The sequence below is a fragment of the Pteronotus mesoamericanus genome, unplaced genomic scaffold (genome assembly GCF_021234165.1).
Source record: "Pteronotus mesoamericanus isolate MK-2021 breed Mesoamerican mustached bat unplaced genomic scaffold, CSHL_Meso_final scaffold_85, whole genome shotgun sequence".
NCBI classification, from domain to species: Eukaryota; Metazoa; Chordata; class Mammalia; order Chiroptera; family Mormoopidae; genus Pteronotus; species Pteronotus mesoamericanus.
The window spans coordinates 43,930,154-43,949,975 of record NW_026555329.1 but is presented as its reverse complement, the minus strand read 5'-3'; the positions used below and the strand labels follow the sequence as shown (position 1 = coordinate 43,949,975).

General features: G+C 37.0%; 1 protein-coding gene across 11 annotated transcripts in view; it reads right to left on the bottom strand.

Moving 5' to 3' along the window:
• SUGCT (succinyl-CoA:glutarate-CoA transferase) overlaps nt 1-19,822 on the bottom strand; it is a 976,712-nt gene that overhangs the window by 550,925 nt on the left and 405,965 nt on the right. For all 11 annotated transcript variants that reach the window (XM_054563904.1, XM_054563899.1, XM_054563900.1 and 8 more), the window contains one exon: nt 18,403-18,474. In XM_054563904.1, the coding sequence (XP_054419879.1) occupies nt 18,403-18,474 (72 nt within the window). The remainder of the gene's footprint in view (nt 1-18,402; nt 18,475-19,822) is intronic.

The following is a 19,822-nucleotide window of genomic DNA, read 5'->3' as shown; positions in this document are numbered from 1 at the left end:
TACCTTATGTCTTTAGTTGGAACATTATAGCCATGTATATTTAAGGTGATTATTGATAGATATGTATGTGGTGCCATTTTCTTGTTAGACTGATTCCTTCTGTTTTATTTTCTTCTTTTTCTTCCTCTTCTTCTTAAAGCAAGCCCTTTAACATTTCTTGCAGCACTAGTTTTGTTATTAACAAACTCCTTTTGCTTTTTCTTGTCTACAAAGTTCTTTATTTCTCCTTCAATTTTAAATCATAGTGCTGCTGGGTAAACCAGCCTTGGTTGTAGGTCCTTGCTTTTCATCATCTTGATTATTTCATGCCTGAAATGTCCTGGCCTGAAATGTTACTGTTGAGTAATCATGTGGAAGTCTAATTGGAGCTACCTTGTAGGTAACTACCTGCTTTTCTCTTGCAGCTTTCAGTATTCTCTCCTTATCTTTAAGCCTTGCCATTTTAATTATGATGTGTCCTGGTGTAGGCCTCTTTGGTTCCAACATGCTGGGGACTCTCTGAGTTTCCTGGATATGTGTGTCTTTTTCCTTCATCTGATTAGATAAGTTTTTGGTCATTACTTCTTCACATAGATTCTCAATCCCTTGCTCACTCTCTTTTCCTGGTATTTCCATGATGCAGATGTTGTTATACTTTATGTTGTCCAAAATGTTTCTTAAGCTCTCTATATTTTTTAAAAATTCTATTTTCTTTTGTTGTTCTGCCTGGGTCTTTTTCTACCTTGCCTTCCAAATCACCAATGCAGTTGTCTGCTTCATGTAACCTACTACTTATTCTTTCTAGCGTATTATTTATTTCAGATATTGCATTCTTTATTCCTAACTGCTCCTTTTTTTATGGTTTCCACTATGTCTTTTTTCATGCTATTGAGTATCCTTAAAATCATTACTATAAACTCTCTATCTGATAAATTGCTTGCTTCTATTTCATGTAGTTCTTATGGAGAATCCTCCTGTTCTTTCATTTGGGGTCTGTTTCTTTTTCTTCCCATTTTAGCTGTTCCTTTGTATTTCCCACCTTAGTTGTTAAACTGATCAATGATGTAAGCTTGAGCTGTAATCTGCAACTGACTTTTAGCACCACAGGGTAGGGCAGAGACATACCCATGGGCAGGCTATTGCTCCTGCTCAGGCTGATGCCACTTGGAGAAGAGTGTTGTAACTGTAAAAGATGGTTTCTGCAATATGAGGAATGACTTAGCACAAGGAACCTGGTAGCTGTTCCTTCAGTTCTCTCCTTAAAGCCACAAACCCCAGACTCTCCTCAATTGTCTCTAGTACACTCTGATCTCCCTCTGCCAGAGCCCAGGATAAGTGGCTACAAAAAAAAATTTTGTGAATTGGCCTTTTAAGAGGATTTCTGCATCTTCAGCAATCTCTCCCTAGAAGACAGAAACACTGCTGCTTTTCACAGCCGGATATTATCTGGGTTCTTTTCTGGCTGTGGTGCTGTAGACTGGGAGGCACAGCTTGGGGTTTAGACCCCACACTTCTCAGGGGGCACACATGGCTGCTGAAATATCCCTTCAGTACTTCAGCTGCCACACATGGGAGCCCAGCCAGTCCTCTTGTGCCTTCTCTGCACTCCCTACCAGTCTTGTTGTGTGGAAGTGGTTTCTTCTGCCTGATCTTGGTTATAATTCTTCTCTCCAGCTAGTGTTCCATTGGCTGTTCAGGATGATTTCTTTACAATTTAGTTTTAATTCTAGATTGCTTCTGGGAGGAGGTTACTGTTGCTTCCACTTACTTCACCACCATCTGCAATCTCAGAAATGTTCTTCTAAATTCTCTTTCTGGTAGTTCATTCTTTCTGTATAGACATTAAACTGATTTCTTTTTTTTAAATGTTCATTTATTTTCTTATTTTTCAATTATAGTTTGACATTCAATATTATTTTATATTTTTTCAGGTGTACAGCATAGTGGCTAAACAATTATATACTTTATGAAATGATCCCCCTAATAATTCTGGAACCCACCTGGCACCATGCATGGTTAATACAATATTATTGACTATATTATCTATGATATACTTTACATCCCCATGACTATTTTGTACATTCCCAATACATTCATCTTTTCCATCCAGCCTCCAAGTCCCCCAGCCCTCTGGCAACCATCCGTTTGTTCTCTCAATCTATGAGTCTGTTTCTGTTTTGTTGTTCCTTTATTTTGTTCTTTATATTCCACATATAAGTAAAATCATGAAGAATTTATCTTTCTCTGTCTGACCTATTTCACAAAGCAGAGGAATCCTTTTTATTTGAAACATCTTTTTAACTACATCTATATAAAAAGACAACTTATTCTGTACTGTTGTGAGTTAAAATACATTAAAATGATTAATTGTCATCCATTGAGAATAATAAGGCTGTTCTGGCATATGTAAAACTGATATTATGGGCTACAGTTATATTTCCAGTCATATATCTATTTTTATTCAATTTATTGCAATATACCAATAAAATATTTATGTGTACAAACTGTAAGTGATAAAAAATAGTTATGTTTGCACCATACTGTGGTCTACTAAGTGTGCAATAATAGTACTATATATAAGAACACAATGAATATGCCTTAATTAAAAAAATACTTCATTTCTATGAAATACCAACTATTCTCTGAGTCTTCAGTGAGTTGTCATCTTTTTGCTGGTGGAGGGCCTTGCCTCATTGTTGATGGCTGCTGACTTATCAGAATGGTGGTTGCTAAAGGTCAGGTGGCTGTGGCAATTTCTTAAGACAACAATGGAGATTGCTGTATCGATTGACTCTTCCTTTCACAAATAATTTCTCTGTTTTATGCAATGTCGTTTGACAGCATTTTAACCACAGTACAACTTCTTTCAAAATTGGAGTCAATCATGTGAAACTCTGCCATGGCTTTATCAACTAAGTTTATGTAGTATTCTAAATCCTTTATTTTCATTTCAACAATCTTCACAGCATCTTCATTAGTTGTAGATTACATCTCAAAAGTCTACTTTTTTTCACTCATGCATAAGAAGCAATTCTTCATTCAAGTTTTATGAGATTGCAGCAATTCAATCATATCTTCAGGCTCACTTCTTTTTTAAAAAATATATTTTATTGATTATGCTATTACAGTTCTCCCGTTTTTTTCTCCCTTTTATTCCCATGTACCCTATACTGCCCCACCCTCTATCATTGTCCCCCTCTTAGTTCATGCCAATGGGTTGTACATATAAGTTCTTTGCTTCTTCATTTTCTATACTATTCTGCTTATTTTGTACCTACTATTTATGCTGCTTATTCCCTGTACTTTCCCCACATTCTTCCCACTCATCCATCTCTGTTTTACTATTCATAGTTTTTGATCTTGTTTTTCTTAGATAAGTCCCTTCAATATTTCATATAATAAGGGCTTGTGATGATGAACTCCTTTAACTTGACCTTATCTGGGAAGCACTTTATCTGCTCTTCCGTTCTAAATGATATTGTTGCTGGAGAGAGTAATCTTGTACATAGGTCCTTGCTTTTCATGACTTTGAAAACTTCTCACCAGCCCCTTCTTGCCTACAAGGTTCCTTTTGAGAAATCAGCTGATAGTCTTACAGAAACTCTTTTATACATAATTGTCTCCTTCTCTCTTGCTGCTTTTAATGTTCTCTCCTTATCTTTAATATTGGGTAACTTAATTATGTTGTGCTTTCATGTGTGCTTCATGGGTCCAACTTCTTGGGACTCCTTGAGCTTCCTGGATCTCCTGGAGGTTTATTTCCTTGGCCAGATTGGGGAAGCTCTTTTTCATTATTTTTCAAATAATTTTTCAATTTCTTGCTCTTCCTCTTCTCCTTCTGGCACTCCTATGATTCAGATGTTGGATCATTTAAGGTTGTCCCAGAGATTCCTAAGCTTCTCATTGTTTTGATTTTTTTGTGTTTCTTCATTTTGTTTAATATTTATCTCTTCATTCTGCTCCAAATCATTGATTTGAGTCCTAGTTTCCTTTCCTTTACTGTTGGTTCTCTCTATATTTTTTCTTTATTTCACTTTGCATAGCCTTTGCTGCTACCTCCATTTTACAACCATACTTAACCAATTCAGTGAGTATCCAGATTACAGATGTTTTGAACTGTACATCTGATAGGTTGGTTATCTGTTCATTGCTTTAGATTTTTGGAGCTTTGATCTCTTCTTTCATTTGGGCCATATTTCTTTGTCTCAGTGTGCCTTAGAAATTGTTGGAAGTCGTATTCACAAGGGTGGAGCAACCCAGGTCACTGAGTTGTGACACTGTCTGTGGAGGAGGAGTCAGAAAGGGAACAATGCTGCTTGTTCAGCTCTCGGAGGATTTCAGTCACTTCCCCCACTATCCACAGCAAATTGGGCCCTTCTGGTGCTGATTCCCAAGTTGGTGGATTTGTGTACACTCTAGGACCCTGTCCTAGATCTCTCCAATGACCTCTTCTGTGAGGCTGGGAGTTCCTCCTACCACCACAACCCCACAGGCTCTTACAGCCAGAGGTTTTGAGGCTTTCTTTTATTGCACTGGAACCTGGGATTGTGCAGTCTGTATTGCTCCCCATCTGTTCCTCTTGGTTTAGGCATATGCAAATGTGGAACTGCCCGGTCCTCCAGCCACTGCCTTGCCGCACATCCTCTCCACCCCCGCTGTCTGTCTCCGTCCCTCCTACAATTCCAGATGAATGTTTCCTCTTTAACTCCTTGGTTGTCAGACTTCCATACAGCTTGGTTTTCTGGCAGTTCTGGTTATTTTTGTTTTTAAATTTGTTGTTGTCCTTCTTTTGGTTGTGCGAGGAGGCAAAGTGTATCTACCTATGGCTCCATCTAGGCCAGAAGTCTGATTTCTAAATATTAGTTTTGTAATATGACTTTCCTGAACTCATTTTTTACTTGAAATAGTTTTTGGAGGAAACTATGGTTTTCTACATATATTATCATGACATCTAGAAAAAGTCACACATTAGATCTTCCTTTTTAATGAGGATAACTTTTATTTCTTTTTCTTGTCTGATTGCTGTGGTTAGAACCTTCAATACAATCATGAGTAAGAATGGTGAGAGTGGGTGTCCTGGTCTTATTTCTCATCTTAGGAAGAAATCTTTTAAGCTTTTTACTATTGAGTGTGATATAGTATGATTTCAGCTGTGAGTTTGTCATATATGGCTTTTATTGGGTTGAGGTACGTTCCTTCTCTACACAATTGTTCAGAGTTTTTATCACAAATAAATGTTAATTTTTTTGTCTCCATTTTCCTGCCACCACTTTCCCTCATCCCACCCTGCTACCTCCAACCCTCAAACCCTCCACCTTTGACCTTGTTCTTGGGTCCTGTACGCATATTCCTTGACGACCATTCCCCTTCTTTTCCATTACACCCCTGCATGCCCTTCTAGTTACTGTCAGTTTTTCTTTATTTCGACGCCACTGGTTGTATTTTGCTTACTTGTTTTTTTTATTAGATTCCACTTATAGGTGAGATCATGTGATATTTGTATTTACCTCCTGGATTTTTTCACATAGCGTAATAGTCTCAAGTTCCATCCATGATGTTGAGACGGGTAGTAGCTCTTTCTTTCTTTCTGCTGTGTAGTATTCCATTGTGTAAATGTACCACAGTTTTTTGATCCACTCATTTACTGATTGGTACTTTTGTTGCTTCCAACACTTCACTATTATAAATTGTGCTCCTATGAACATTGGGCTGCATAGGTTCTTTTGAATTGGTGTTTTGGGATTCTTAGGGTATAATCCCAGCAGTAGAATTGCTGTGTCAAAAGGAAGTTCCATTTTTATTTTTTGAGGAAATTCCATACTGTTTTCCACAGTGGGTGCACCAATCTGCATTCCAACCAACAGTGTACTAAGGTTCCCTTTTCTCAACAATCTCTCCAGCACTTGTTTATCGTTTTCTTTATGCTGGTGGTTCTGTCTGGTGTGAAGTGGCATCTCAGTGTGGTTTTAATTTGCATCTCTCTGGTGGCTTGTGATGCTGAGAATCCTTTCATATGTCTATCAGCCTCTCTATGTCCTTCTTAGAGAACTGTCTGTTCAGGTCCTTTGCCCATTTTTTAATTGGGTTGTTTATCTTCCTGGAGTGAAGTCATGTGAGTTCTTTATATATTTTGGAGATCAAACCCTTGTCCAAAGTATCATTGGCAAATATATCTTCCCATATGGTTGGTCCCCTTTTCATTTTTCTGATGTTTTCTTTAACCATGCAGAAGCTTCTTATTTTGATGAAGTCCCATGTATTTATTCTTTCCTTTATAACCCTTGCTCTAGGGGACATATCAGTGAAAATATTGCTGCATGGAATATTTCAGATATTCTTGCCTATCTTCTCCTCTTGGCTTTTATGGTAACACAAGTTATATTTAAGTCTTTTATCCACCTTGAGTTTATTTTTGTATATGATGTAAGTTGGTGGTCAAGTTTCATTTTCTTGCATTTACTTCTCCAGATCTCCCAACACCATTTCTTGAATAGTCTATTTTTACTTCATTTTATGCTTCTGCTCACTTTGTTGAATATTAATTGACCATAGAGACATGGGTTTATTTCTGGGCTCTCCATTTTGTTCCATTGATCTATTTGTCTGTTTTTACGCCAGTACCAGACTGTTTTGATTACAATGGCCTTAGAGTATAGTTTGATGTAAGGCATTGTGATCTCTCCTACTTTGTTTGCCTTTCTCAGAATTGCTGCAGCTATTTGAGGTTGTTTATGGTACCATATAGTTTTCTTAGCTGTTTGTTTTATATCTGTGAAATCCATCACTGGTATTTTTATAGGGATTGCATTGAATCTATAAATTGCTTTGCATAGTATGGACATTTTGATGGACATTAATTCTTCCAATCCACAAACACATATATGCTTCCATTTATTTGTGTCTTCATTAATTTCTTTCTTCATTGTTGTGCAGTTTTCTGAGTACAGGTCTTTTATCTTCTTGGTTAGGTTCCTTCCTAGGTATTTTTGCCAAAGCAAATGGGATTTTTTCATGATTTCTGATTCTGATAATTTATTGTTTGTGTACAAAAATGCCTTCAGTGTCTGAATATTGACTTCGTACCCTGCTATTTTGCCAAATTCACTTATTAGGTTGAGTAAGTTTTCAAAGGAATCTATAGGGTTTCCCATGTTAAATTTTTCAACTGCTTTTTCTGCATCTATTGAGATAATCATATAAATTTTATCCTTCATTCTGTTTATGTGTTGTGTCATGTTAATTGATTTTCAAATAATGAACCATCCTTGTATTGCTGCAATAAATCTTACTTAATCATTGTGTATGACCTTTTTAATGTATTAATTTGGTTTGCTAATATTTTGTTTAGCATTTTTGCATATATGTTCATGATGGATCCTGGCCTATAATTTTCTTTTTTATGTTTTTTTACAGTCTGGTATCAGGTAATCCTGGCCATTAGAATGAGAAGATTTCCTTTGTCTTCAAAAAGTTTTTGGTATAGTTTAACAATAGTAGCTTTCAATTCATTTTGGCTGGAAATTTGCCTATGAAGCAACCTGATCATGGACATTTGTTTGTTGGAAGTTTTTGATTACTAACTCAATTTCATTTCTGTAATTGATCTGTTCAGATTTTTGGTATACTTCTGATTCAGTATTGGATGATTATAAGTTTCTAAAAAATTATCCATTTCATTTAGGTTGTCCAATATGTTGGAGTATAATTGTTCATAGTATTTTCATAATTCCTTTGTATTTCTGTTGTCAGTTATTCATCCTCATTTCTTATTTTATTTATTTGGACACATTCTCTTTTTTTTCTTGTGAGTCTGCCTAAAAATTTATCAATTTTTTTTTATCTTTCAAAGAACCAGTTATTAAGTTTCATTGACCTTTCTATTTTTAAGTCTCCATTTCATGATTTCTCCTCTTACGATAAATATTTCTTTCCTTCCACTCACTTAGGGCTTTGTTTTTCCCTCTTTTTTTTTTTTTTGTCCCTTTAGATATGAATGATTATTTGAGATTTTTCTTGTATGTTTCTTAAGGTAGGCCTGCATCACTATCAATTTTCCACTTAAAACTGCTTTTACTCTGTCCAAAGCTTTTGGATTATCATGTTTCCATGTTCATTTGTCGCAGGATTTTTCTTTTTATTTCCTCCTTGATTTCTTCATTAACCATCAATTGTTTAGTGGCATGTTACATTTGTGTTTTTCCCTGTGTTCCGGTAATTGATTTCTAGTTTCATACTTCATGAAGAGAAGATATTTGATATGATTTTAATCTTAAATCTACTGATACTTGTTTTGTGGCCTAACACATAGCCTATCCTGAAAACTGCTGCATGTGCACTTGAAAAGAATATGTTGTGCTGATTTGGGGTGAAATGTTCTGAAATTTCTATTAATTCCATGTGATCTAATATGTCAGGTTAAAGCCACTGTTTCCTTATTGATTTTCTGTCTGGATTATCTGTCCTTTGATATAAATGGGATGCCAATGTTCCCTATTATTATTATAACACTGTCAATCTCTCTTGTTATGTATGTTAATATTTGCTATATGTATTTAGGTGCACCTAAGTTGGGTGAACACATATTTACAAGGGTTATACCCACTCACTGGATTGATGCCTTTATGTAATTCCCTTCTCTATCTCTTGTTACAGCCTTTGTTTTAAAGTTAATTTTGTCTGATATAAGGATTGCTATCCCTGCTTTTTTATTGTTTTTCTTTTCAGGAAAATCTTTTTTCCTCCCTTCACTTTAGGTCTGTGTGACTTTCAGTGTAAAGTAAGTCTCTGATAGGCAAATTATGTCTTTTGATTGGAGCATTTAGTCCATCTACATTTAGATCAATTATGGTTAGCTATGTACCATTTTAGTAATTTTTCCAGTTGTTTTTGCAGTTCCCCTCTGTTCCATTCTTCTTCTCTTTCTCTCTTGTACATTGATGGCTTTCTTTAGTAGTATGTTTGGGTCCCTTTGTCTTTATTTTTTTATGCATCTATTACAGGTTTTTGGTTTGTGGACACCATGAGATTCATATAAAACAAGCTATGCTTATATCAGTATATTTTAAGTTGATAATCATTTAAATTCAATTGCATCCTAGCTATAAACATTTCATTTTTTTAAATTTTATTTTGTTGATTATGCTATTACAATTGCCCTGAAATTTCCCCTTTTGCCCCTCTCCACCATGCAGCAGCCACTCTCTCAGGTAATCCCTATCATTGTTCACGTCCATGGGTCATGCATATAAGTTCTTTGGCTACTCCATTTCCAATACTGTATTTTACATCCCCATGGCTATTCTGTAATGAACTATTTAAATCGCTCACCTCTTTACCCATTCTCCCCCAACGTCCTCCCATTGAGCAATCATTAAAACATTCTCCATCTCCATCGTCCTGTTCTGTTCTTGTTTGCTTAGTTTGTTTTTTAGATACAATTGATAGATATGTATTTTTGCCTTTTTATTGTTCATAGTTTTGATCTTTTTCTCAAATAAGTCCTTTTAACATTTTGCATAATAATGGTTTGGTGATGATGAACTCCTTTAGTTTTTTTCTTGTCTGGGAAACTCTTTATCTGCCCTTCAATTCTAAATAATAGCTTTTCTGGGTAGGAACAAGCTTGGCTGTAGGTCTCTGCTTTTCATGACTTTGAATATGTCTTGCCAATCCCTTCTAGCTTGCAAACTTTCTTTTGAGGAATCAGCTGACAGTCTTATGGGAACTCCCCTGCAGGTAACTAACTGTTTTCCTCTTGATTTTAAGATTCTCTCTTTATCTTTAACCTTTGGCATTTTAATTATGATGTGTCTTGGAGTGGGCCTTTTTGCAGCCATCTTATTTGGGACTCTCTGTACTTCCTGAACTCACATGCCTATTTCCTTCACCAAATTAGGGAATTTTTCTTTCATTATTTTTTCAAAGATTTCCTTTTTTTTTTTTTTTTTTTTGCTTTTTCTCTTCTCCTTCTGTCAATATTATCATGCAATTGTTGGACTTCATGAAATTGTCCCAGAGAATGCTTATATTATCCTCATTTGGGGGGATTCTTTTTCTCTTCTTGTTGTTCTGAGTGGTTCTTGTTTACTTCCTTATACTACAAATCACTGATTTGATTCTCAGCTTCATCCACTCTACTGGTGATTCCCTGTAAATTGTTCTTTATTTCAATTAGTGTATCCTTCATTTCTGATTCGATCTTTTTTATGCTACTGAGTCCTCAGTAAGTTCTTTGAGCATCCTAATAACCAGTGTTTTGAACTCTGCATTCGATAAGATTGCTTGTCTCCATTTTGTTTAGCTCTTTTTCTGGAGTTTTGATCTGTTCTTTCATTAGAGCCATGTTTCTTTGTCTCTGCATTTTGGCAGCAATCCTGTGTTTGTTTCTATGTATTAGGTAGAGCTGCTTTGACTCCATGTCTTGATAGTATGGCCTAATGTAGTAGAAGTCCTGTATGGTCCAGTGGTACAGTCTCCCGCATCACCCAAGCTGAGAACTCGAGGTATCCCTTTTTGTGGGCTGAGTACATGTTCTTCTTTAGTTGAGCCTTTGTTGCTGTTGACAGATCCATGGGATAGATATACCCAGGCCAGTCAGGAGCAAGGATCAGCAGTGACCACCTACCATCAACTTCTGCCCTTGTGGAGAATCAACTGTGCAGGGGCAGGGTGGTGGTGCTCCAATATGGTCTGTAGCCATCTACTGGGTGCCCCGGCCCTGGGGTTTCCTGGGTGGTGCAGGCCAAGTTCAGCCCCGACCTGTGTTTTGCTTGGGGCCACCAGGCATGAGCTATAAAGCAATCTGAAATGGCTACTACCTATGCTGGGCTTGGAGATTCCCAGGCGAAACCAAGCTGTGAATCTAGGCTGGCTGCTGCTAGGGCTGGGCCTGTGGCTCACTGAGGTCAGCTGTTGCTTATTTGAGAGGATTTATGAAGTTTTGCAGCATGAGCCACGACTAGTCATGCATATGGAAAAGCAGCTTAGCTGGGCCCTTAAGTTGAGTGGGACAGAGTTTCTAGGGATCTCCAAGGCAGACTAGAGTTAGCCAGGTTGATGGAGTCTCAGATATGGCACCAGCTTGCCAGCTCCATTGGTCTGTGGCAGGGAGGGCTCAGAAGAGGGGCAATAGCCTCTGCTTGCCTTGATGCTTGGCACTTCAGTCTGTCTCAGCAAACCACTGGTGCCTTCCAAGCTGCTACCCAGGTGTCAGAACTCAGAGAGAGTAAGTCTGAGGAGGCGAATCTGTGCGTGGGATTTGTAAGGGGAACTGCTTGGGGCTCCAGAATTTTCTTTATTTTTTTATTCTTCTTCAAGTACAGTTGTCTCCATTTTCCCGCCACCAATTTCCCCCGCCCAACTCACCCCCACCTCCCACCCTCAATCCTTCCCCACTTGGGCTTTGTCCATGGGTCCTTTCTACATATTCCTTGACAAACCTTCCCCTTTTCTCCTCCCATTACCCACCCGCTCTGGTTACTTTCGGTTTGTTTTTTATTTCAATGTCGTTGGTTATATTTTGCTTGCTTGTTTATTTCATTGATTACATTCCACTTATAGGTGAGATTATATTGTAATTGTCTTTTACCACTTGGCTTATTTCACTTTGCATAATGCTCTCCAGTTCCATCCAGTTCCCTTTGCATAATGCTGTCATGAAGGGTAGTAGCTCTTTCTTCCTGCTGCTTTGTATTCCATTGTGTAAATGTACCATAGTTTTCTGATCCACTCATTTACTGATGGGCACTTAGGTTGCTTCCAGCATGTGGCTATTGTAAATTGTGCTGTTATAAACACTGGGGTGCATAGATTCTTTTGAATTAGTGTTTCAGGGTTCTTAGGGTATAATTCCAGCAGTGGAATTGCTGGGTCAAAAGACAGTTTCATTTTTAGCATTTTGAGGAAATTCCAAACTGTTTTCCACAGTGGCCGCACCAGTCTTCATCCCTACTAAGAATGTACTAAGGTTCCCTTTTCTCCACAACCTCACCAGCACTTGTTGTTTGTTGATTTGTTTATCATGGCCATTCTGACTGCTGTGAACTGGTATCTCATTGTGGTTTTAATATGCATCTCTCTGATAGCTAATGATGCTGAGTATCCTTTCATATGTCCCTGGGCCCTCTGTATGTCTACCTTGGAGAGGTGTCTGTTCAGGTCCTTTGCCTATTTTCTTCCACCAACTCAATCCCTGCTGGATTTTGCAGGCAAAAGTTGTGGGGGCCTATTGTCCTGTTACCAGAACCCTGGGCTTGGGTACCTGGTATGAGGCTAGGACTCCTCATTCCGGAGATATCTCTCCTAAATTTTATCCATTACACATGAGTGTGTGACCAGCCTGTTCTGTCCAGTCTGGATGGATGTGGTTCTTTAATTTATAGTCATCGGACTTCCATTCAGCTTGATTTCTGACAGTTCTGAGTGATGGTTTTTCTATATTTTAGTTGTAACTTTGATTTGTTGTACAAAGAAGCAAGCCTTGCCCACCAACACCACCATCTTGACCAGAAGAAAGCCTTTCATTTTCTTACTCAACTCCACATATATGTTTTTGACATATTTTATATCTTGCATTTGCTGGAGTTGCAAATGCTCTTACTTTTGTTTTTTAACCTTCATACTAGCTTTACAATTGATTGATCTATTACCTTCACTAAATGGCTTTCATCAGTGAATTTTTTTTCTATATTTTCTTATTTTTCGTTTTGGACTTTTATTTTCTGCTTGAAGGAATCACTTTATCTTTTGTGTAATGCTGGTTTAGTGGAGATGAACTTTATCTTTTGCTTGTCTGTAGAACTCTCTATCTCTCCTTCAATCCTGAAGGATAACCCATTGGGTAGAGTATTCTTAGTTGTAGGTGTTTTCCCCTTTCTTCTCTTTAAATATATTGTGCAATCCCCTTATGATCTACACTGTTTCTTCTGAAAAATCACCTGACAATCTTATTGGAGCTCCCTTGTATGTAACCTCCTGCTTTACTATTGCTGCTTTTAAGATTCTCCCTTTATCTTAAACCTTTAGCATTTTAATTATGACGAGTCTTGGTGTGGGCATCGTTGGGTTCACCTTCTTTGGGACTCCCTGTGCCTCCTGGACTTGAATGTTTCATACTCCAGGTTAGAAAAATTTTCAGGGGTTGTTACTTCATGTGTTTTCTGTCACTTTATCTCTTCTCCCTTTCGAATACTTATGATTCAAATGTTGGAATGTTTGTTTGATATTGTCCCTGAAATTCCTTAAACTATCTCATTTTAATTGTTTTCTTTTTTCTGTCCCAACTGACTGATTTCCACTACCTTATTATCTGGGTCACTGATTCAGTCCTGTGCATCATCTGATCTATTGTTGAGTCCCTCTAGTGTGTTTTTCATTTCAATTACTGTATTCTTCAGTTCTGATTTTTTAAAATATTTTCTCTTTGTTGAAATTCTCATTGAGAACTTCATGTATTTTTCTCCTGAGTTTGTTGAGCATTTTTATAACCAATGTTTTAAACTGTTTTCCTGGTAGATTGCTTACCTCCATTTGATTTAGTTCTTTTTCTGGGTTTTTGTTCTGTTCTTACATTTAAATTATTTTTCTCTGTCTCTTCATTTTGGTTATATCTCTGTATTTCCTTCATTGAATTAGGCAAAATAGCAACTTTCCCTGGTAACTAAGAAGTGGCCTTGTGTAGAAGCTTCCGCTTTGTAGACTGCAGATACCAACTGTCTTTGGTAAGCCAGCTGGAGCTGGAGCTGGATAAACTGTGGGCTGTAAGGATTCCAAGGGGCAAGCCTTACTTCAGCTGTCTTGGCAGGCAGACTGGGTCTTTAGATGGGTCAGGCTTAGGTCACAGGGAGTCCTGGTGGGCAAGCAGAGCCACAGCAGATTTTGTAGGTTAGTTGGGGCTGTAGCTGCAGCAGGCTGAGGCTTCAGTAAGTCCAGAACACAAAAGCTGAAGCTTTAGTTGAAGGGAGTATTCACTACAGGAAGTCCAGGGGCAATCCACAGAGCTACTGTGGCTGTGGGGTCTGGGATACACAGAGATGGCCTTGGCCAGCTACCTAGACCTTCTGGATTGTGTTTGTGCCCATTTGATCAAGGTGGAGTGGCAGCAAAAAAATGGTACTCTTCAGTGTCTCTAACTTCAGAGAGAATTTCCACAGTGCCCCTCCTCTTTGGTAAATACTCTAGTATTAGTAAATGGATTTCCTTCTAGGACCCTTTAAGCCACTGTATTTTTGCTGTGCCCAAGGTTGGATGAGCTGCATGTAGGCCCTTCAATGATCCCTCCCTACTGCCAGTCAGTGTATTGGGGGTGGGGTTCCCATGATCCCCTCTGTCTCTCCTACCTGTTTCAATATTGTCTCTTGTCATTCATTTCAATGAACAAGGTGTTCAGTTAGTCTACACTTCTTCTTCAGTAAAGATTTCTCTGCCTATAAATGTGGATTCAATGTGTTCATGGGGAAGAGGTGAGTTCAGGGTCTTCCTACACTGCCATCTTGGATGAGATCTGCTACTTTTCCATTTATATCAATAGTTCCTGTGATACTTATTGGAGAATTTTTATAATGGCTGTTTTAACGTTTTTGGAAATTAATTCCAACACCTGTGTCATCTTGGTATTTACATTTATTGATTTCCTGTTCTCATGCAAGTTCTGGTTTTTCATATATTAAGTAATTTTGAATTGTGTCTTGGACATTTTGAATATTATATTACAAACTTCTGGGTCTTATTTAAATCCTACAGGAAAAATGTTGTTGCTATTGCTTTTAGCAAGCAGTTGACCTGATTAGGTGCAGGCTGCAAGTTCCAAAAGACCTTCTGTGTGCTTTGGTTCTAGTGTTAGTTCAGTTTTCAAAAGCTTGGCAGTGCTATTCAAATCTGTCCCACATGTGCCCCTACTCAATGGCCAAGCTGCAGCCTGGACAGTAGTCTGTTTGTTAACTGAGTTCTCAACATCTTTGGTATGTTGACTTAGGATCAGATCAGTGTATGCACAGCTCAATAGTGAGTGCGAGACTTAACAAGTAACTTCAAAGATTGCTTTCCAAAGCTCTTCCCTCTCGGCTATCTCTTTTCAGTTTCCTGGAGCTCCTCTTCAATTACCTCACTCCCAAGCATATTTTCAGGGCAGAGGCCAAGTAGGAGGACAGGGAACAAACATTCCCCCCTCTCTTTGGGATCACAGCTCAGTGGTAAAGAGGAAAGGTACCCTTCTGTAGAGTTTTGGCTCCTGCTCATCTGGTGCTGCCACTATAGGAATGCTTCGGAGCTGGGGTGTGAGAAAGTGGAAAGTAGCAAAAAAAGGAGGATTTCCACACTTTCTCTGACAGTAGAGCTCACTTGCCTGCTATTCAAGCCCAGAATGCAAGGCAGTTCCTGGAGCTCAGCTCTGTCCCTGGTGCCCACTTCTAGGTTTCAGGCTCCACTGTATCTATGTTCACATCAGAAGGAAAAACTGGTAAATTTAGAGGTACTTCAAATTCAGGTGTTTTTCCCCAATTCTGTCACTACTTTTCAGAGTCTTCCAAAAGATGATGTGTGTATTCTCTCTAGTTTTTATTATGATATTCCATGGAAAAGGTAGTAAGTGTGTTTACTCAATCTCACCCAGAACCAGAATTTCCACACCTAATTTTTATAAAGGCAGTTTTTAAGAGCATACTATGAGCCATTGCTGTCCTGAGTTTTTCAAACATCTACCCTCTTACAAAACCCCGAAATTATATATTAGTATAGTTATATATTATACTATAATCTTCATTTTATCATGAGGTAGAGATACTTCGCAAAGATTAAGTAACCTGCCAGATGTCATCTGACCAGATTTGAGGCAAAGAAAAGGCCTTGGATTTGGTATAATGTCCACAGACCACCTGCTCCAAAATCAACTACAATGTTTATTAAAATTGAACTTTCCTGTGGCCTTTCTAAGACCATTACTAACATACTAAGCCAAAATCTTTGGGAATGGAGCTCAAGAAAATTTTCTATCCATGTTGAAGTTGAGAACCAATGAATATTGACTACAATAAGAGAAACTTTCAGTCTAAATGACTTTTAAAAGGATGTCAATATACTTCTAATAGAAATAACCATTAGTATTGGCATCAATCAGCTTAAAATAGCTTTACATATGCTCACATTCCCTACTCTTCTGTATCATGTTAAGATCCATAAAATAAGATTTGTTATAAACCAAAATTCAAACCAAGATTCACTTTATATGCAGGAAGATGTTCTCAGCCTCATGTCTTGAACTCAATGTCCTTGCCTTCATTACAATCCCAGACGATAAAAGCTCCCTAATAGGAACATCCCCAAGAAGTATTAGTTAACCAGTATATCAAATTCTACTTGGGGAAGATATTAGGCCTAACTGAATTCTACTCATTCGTGGAAGACAATATTGGTACATTTCTCCCCAGGAGGTAGAGTTGCCTTATTTTCATGATGGACCTTACTTGGCAAAAGAACAATTTTGATAAGCTCACTGTCAAAAACTGGGGAACCTCATCTTCTATAAGGCCAATTTGAATGACAAGCTTCCCACTATGAGATAAATATGAATAAAAAATATTAAGAAGAAACTCACTACATAAGTGAGGGGGAAAATCTTGCATCAAAATAAGGGCACAGGTCATTTGTATTAGGTGAAAAGGTTTTTAGGACAAATTTACATGTAAGGATATAATTATGAAGGTTGAAAAAGCCAATTAGATTGCCATGTTTGCTCAAGATCTCTCATAAATAATGTAAATAACATTAAAGTCCAATTCATATAAAAATTTTTCTTTTGAAAATCTGAGAATTTTATATAGGAATTAATCATTCCTCACTCACATGTGGGAAAAACAGGTGAAGTATGCCAATCTCCAAAGCTCTCTGATAGTCTCTTTTTAAACAACGAGTCAAACACATTATAACAATAACTCATATTTAGTACTAAAACTTATAGAAAATATTCTGCTTTGAAATAAAAATATTTTTCAAAATTTTTTTATGGATATTTATGAGGAAGTTCTAAAGTTTCAAATTAATCAGCAGTAATGAATCAAAAAGAATTCAGTACAGTTATTTTCAACAATGAAGAATATGTCAACCAGTAATTTCTCTTCCCTCCTCCCCCACCTTTCTGAGTAGCGAAAACTCCAACATATGGCCCAGGAAGAAAATCTGTACTCATTTATAGCAATGAACTGGCTTTTACATCTCTGGAGCTAGAGTACACAAATGACTTCATAGGCAACAGCTTCCGTATGTTTCATATTTTTAACATTGACCGTGCATAATAAAGATTCTTTGATCCCAGATCAAATGTTTGAATCAATTTTATCTACACTTACTCAGACTCACCATTATTAAAGCTCTCTTCTTTCCCACCTCAGATGTTCCAGCCCTTCCTGCAATCGGAACTATCTCAATTTGTCACCTTCTCTGTCATACCTCCCATCTCTTTGCTGTGGTTTTTAGCTCTACTCATTAACTTCTCATACAAAAAAAGGCATGGTAATAAATAATTTTTGTATATAGTAAGTTATCTGCAATAAATAAAGTTCCTATAAGGAACTCACAGGCATCTTTAACAAAACTGAAAGCTCATAGTAGTATAGTTAACACAAAAAAAATGAACCTTTCCCAATCAGAAAACATCCTTAGTAGGTGAGCACCTTGCTTACAAAAAGAATATTTTTAGAAATCTGGATAGCATTCCTGGCATTAGGCCTTAAATAAAACAAAATACCAATAAAATCTAGATAAATGCAAAAGTATCAAATTTTTAAAAATGCCTAAACAATGCCAAAAAGAAAAATGGAGTATCCTCAACATAAAATTATTTAAAATGATTCTAAGGCCTTGTTGAGGAGAAACATTTTTAATATAACATTATTTGCTAAAATCTTAAAACATAAATTTTGCAAAAACATATTAAACAAAACTAACTTTTAAATAATTTTTAAAATTTCTAGTGATAAATAAAATAAATTTGACACTAGATTATATTTGGGCCTAATTAGATCTCATGCAGTGGAATGAAGAAATAAAGGAGGGGAGAGGAAGGGATAGAGAGAAGGAGGGAGGGAGGGGAAAAAACTGTTTAAAAATCCCTTTAATTTAATTTTGTTTGTTTCTTTTCTGTTAGGACAGGTAGACAGGTCAAGTTTAAGAATAATTTAAGTTTCTATAATTTTTCATTTCAAAATACAGCCAGAAACATAAAAAAATAGCGATAATACAGTGAGAGTGCTGATTCTGACCTTGTACCTGGCATTTATAAGTACGAAAATGGCATACACTTGTCTAACACAGGAGGTCTTGAGTTGGTTACATACTTAGCAGCATTGTTCTAGGCAAAATTTAACCTTCCTGGCTTTTTACTAAGTGAATTGTTGCATATATCATCCATCCATCCCAATGATTGTAAATTACCTTGCACACGGTAGCAAACTGTTGGTTATTTCCTGCTCCAACTACAAGATATCCATCTTTGGTTTTAAAAGCCTAAAATAAAAAATATATACATAAATATATAATTTTCTATATTTAGAATAGCACAGAAGTCAGTTTTAATCACTAAAACTTGTATATAGAAAGCTTGCTCTAAAGCAATGTTGTTAAATCACTATCAACTAATTAGTAAATTTTTCACTTATATTTGCATAGTTGCTTTCAATTTGGGATTTTCAAAGCAGTTTCTGGCTCTTCCACTCATTACATTGGGTGCAGGGAGGAATAATTTAGAAAAATGAGAAAATACTGGAATTTTATTACAACTCATAACATGAAATTTTATATTCATTACAACATGGATTAATGTTGAATTTTCACAAAGTTTTGTGTTCTGTTTCCATTTATTCTTGTAGGGAAAAGCAGGAGGGTATATTGTTTTCTACAAATATAAGAACAGATGGGAGAAAAGGAAAGCAGGAAGAAAGGAGAAAATGAAGGAAAGAGGATGGATGTGTGAACTGGTGAAGCTACATTTTATCTTTATAATTCTCAGATGTAAACTTTTGGGCAATTTCCATTCTTTAGTAAGTGAAAATTGACATATCTGGATCCTGGACTTCCTGTGACTTATATACCTGAAAATGTTTGTCCCTTTTTAAAGACCTATACATTTGGACAGAACACCTAAAAGTAAGTAACATTCCTGTGTCCCATAGTCCCAACACCTCTGTAGAACTTCTCAGGATTCCCTTCTACACAGTTTGGAAGAACCAAACTTTACCTTAAAAAAGACTTGTTCCCACTTTCCTTAAGTAAATAACTTCCTTTGGTTCCCATTTTTTCTATGTAAAAATTGCTCTGTATCAAAAATTTGCCTACTTTCTATTCATTTACTCCTGCCTCTGAGAAACATGACCTCTGTCTTTCTTAGCAGGGCTTACTCCTATGCTAATAACCTTGGTATTACCTTAGTATCTTCCAGAACCCTGCTCAAACATCTTGAATCTCTTTAATTCCACAATATCCTTGTCTTCTGCATACATATAGGCTCATGTCTACACTAAAAACATTAACAGCAACAAAACAAAATTTCCATCATTCCTGACACCCCTGTCAAGCAATCTTGAAATTTTCTTCCCTCCATCTCTAAATGATATATGTGTCTCTTGCCTACATTTCTTTACCAACCACCCTGACTCCTCTTTATTATTTAGTACTGTTGATTATCCTGTCCTTCAGGAACCTGTCATCTCTAGGCTCTCAGTTCATCTTTAATCTCTCTGACCTGTTATGCAGGATTATCTTTTCCTCAGCCTTCATCATTCCTAAAGCATCTGTATGTGGTATTTTAGTTCACTTGCTTCTTCCGGTAGCCACCAGCCACATGTGGCTATTGAAT